General features: G+C 32.5%; 1 protein-coding gene across 1 annotated transcript in view; it reads left to right on the top strand.

Moving 5' to 3' along the window:
• The window catches only part of Lrrd1 (leucine rich repeats and death domain containing 1), a 14441-nt gene continuing 11637 nt past the window's right edge, over window positions 1-2804 (top strand). The window contains exon 1 of the mRNA XM_015506707.2: window positions 1-853. Coding sequence (XP_015362193.2) covers window positions 95-853 — 759 coding nt within the window. The 5' untranslated portion in view covers window positions 1-94. The remainder of the gene's footprint in view (window positions 854-2804) is intronic.

Below are 2804 nucleotides of genomic sequence, written 5' to 3'. Positions count from 1 at the left end.
ACTGGCTGACAATAAATTGGAAGATATTTCACACAAAATTGAGAACTTCAGGGAACTGAGGATTCTTGTACTTGATAACAATTTACTGAAAAATATGCCAGAGAAAATTTCCTGCTGTGTGATGTTGGAATGCCTTAGTCTTAATGATAATCAATTAACAGAACTTCCTAAGAGCATCCATAAGCTTAAATATTTAAAAATACTCCATGTAAACAGAAATAATATAGTAAAAATAACTGAAAGTATCTTTCATCTTAATAATTTACGTAGCCTGGAATTTTCAGGAAATATAATCACACATGTTCCCATTGAAGTAAAAAACTGTAAAAAAATTACTAAAGTTGAATTGAGTCATAACAAAATAACATATTTTCCAGCAGGACTCTGTGCACTGGAGTTACTTTATTATTTGAGTTGTAATGGAAATTCTATTTCAGAAATACCTGTGGATATATCTTTCAGTCAACAATTGCGTCATTTGGAATTTAATGAAAACAAACTCCTCACATTTTCTGAGTACTTATGTTCTCTTATTAATCTCAATTACCTGGATCTTGGTAAAAACCAAATAGGGAAAATTCCATCATCTATTTCCAATATGGTATCACTCCACATACTTATTTTATGCTCTAATACCTTTGAAACTTTCCCCAGAGAACTGTGTACTTTAAAAAATTTGGAAGTACTTGATCTTTCAGAAAACCATTTACAGACAATACCTTCAGAGATATGTAACTTAAAAAGAATCCAGAAATTAAAGTTCTCAAGCAATCAATTTGTATATTTTCCTATCGAATTGTGCCAACTTCAATCACTGGAAGAGCTAAATATAAGTCAGATCAATGGGAAAAAGGTAAGAAACTGGTATTTTCGACTTTGTGGTGCAAGAGGGACTAGAAGGGATCAGAATCTAAGGTGTAATGTATTTTCATATACATGTATATTCATATGCATGTGTTTTAAACAGAGCCAAAATGCTTTATTTTTTTAAAGAATAGAGTCCATCCAATCCCCACCAAAACATGGCTTATAGATATACTTCTCAACACAATAGCTTTATAGGAAAATATTTCATTAAAATGCAGTGTGCAGGGCTGGGGTTGTGGCTCAGTGGTGGAGTGCTTGCCTGGCACATGTGAGGCACTGGGTTTGATCCTCAGCATCACATAAAAATAAATAAATAAAAATGTTGTGGGCTGGCGTTGTGGCTCAGTGGTAGCGTGCTTGCCTAGCATTTGTGAAGCACTGGGTTTAATTCTCAGCACCACATAAAATAAAGGTCCATCAACAACTTAAAAAAATATTTTAAAAAATGTTGTGTTCATCACTAAAAATAATATTTTAAAAAATGCAGTGTGCAACAATTAATGCTGACAATTTTGCGGATTTCTTTTTATTTCAGTTTACTGTAAAATAAGCTTTAAAGTTATAGATGTCATATAAATACTGTTGAAAATCTTTAAAAAAAATTTTTTTTGTAATTGTAGATATACAGAATGCCTTTATTTTATTTGTTTATTTTTATGTAGTGCTGAGGATCGAACCCAGTGCCTCATGCATGCTAGGCAAGTGCTCACCACTGAGCCCCAGCCCCAGACTGTTGAAAACCTTTAAAGTGGAGAAAATTTTTTTTAAAAAAATCATTGCACATTCTATCACAATAAAACTACTGGCATATGTTGATTCAACTTGACTGTTCCCTTAGGAAGATTTCCCTGAAGAATTTTTAGGACATGTTTTTATAGTTTAGCATTACATTTTACTTATATTTGAAGAGTAAATTTTATGGAAATATTTTTTTTGATGGAGGGCAGTGGGGATCAAACCCAGAACATTGTGAAATCTGAGCATTCCTCTACCACTGAGCTGTACTTCTAGCCCTGGAAATACTTTTTAAAATTAAAAATTTACTTATATACCTTAAGATCTCAGTAACCACAGCGATTTTCTGCTATTGTTAATTCTGTATGATTATACAAATCAAGATTCCCCAAAGTCTGTTCCTAAAAACCCTAGTTCCAAGTACTTTTTCTGAAAAATAAATAACTATATAAGTAAATAAGCGGGGGATGTAGCTCAGGACCTTTAAAATGGAATGAATATCTGTTAATCATCTGCTAATTCCTTGGATAATTTATAATCCTCTCACTCTTTCCTCCTGGATCTTACTTGTTTCTCCAAGGTTGTGTCCTAAAAATTATCTTTTCTACTAACTCCTTAGATCTCACCACACATGCTGTCATTTACCTGCACACAACCCCATATCTAGCTGATGCTGCCTTGACCCAGTGCTCTAGTCCCATGCTTTCCAATTTCCTTGCCACTGACTCTATCCTGGCCTGAGGTTATCACTTGCTTCATGCTTCGATTACACCAGAAGCCTCCTGGCTATCTTCTCTGACGCAATCTCCTTGTTCACAGGCCTTGTGGAAACTATCAGACTTCATTCCAGAGAACTTTTCTTAATGTATGATAACTGCCTTTTAGGAATCCAGGATGCCTACTTAAAGTGTGTGGTTGCCAAAGGCACCAGTCCACATCTTTGCAACATCACTTCAAAGATCTCCAGATGTGGGGGGGGGGAATATATATATTTCTTGTAATATATATATATGTATATATATATATTTCTTGTAATATATATATATGTATATATATATTTCTTGTAATATATATATTTCTTGTAATATATATATTTCTTATAATATATATATATTTCTTGTAATATATATATTTCTTGTAATATATATATTTCTTGTAATATATATATATTTCTTGTAATATATATATATATATATATATAT

Source organism: Marmota marmota, unplaced genomic scaffold, assembly GCF_001458135.2.
Source record: "Marmota marmota marmota unplaced genomic scaffold, marMar, whole genome shotgun sequence".
In the NCBI taxonomy this organism is placed as follows: Eukaryota; Metazoa; Chordata; class Mammalia; order Rodentia; family Sciuridae; genus Marmota; species Marmota marmota.
Note: the sequence above shows the minus strand (reverse complement) of the source record. Positions and strands in the feature narration are given on the sequence as shown.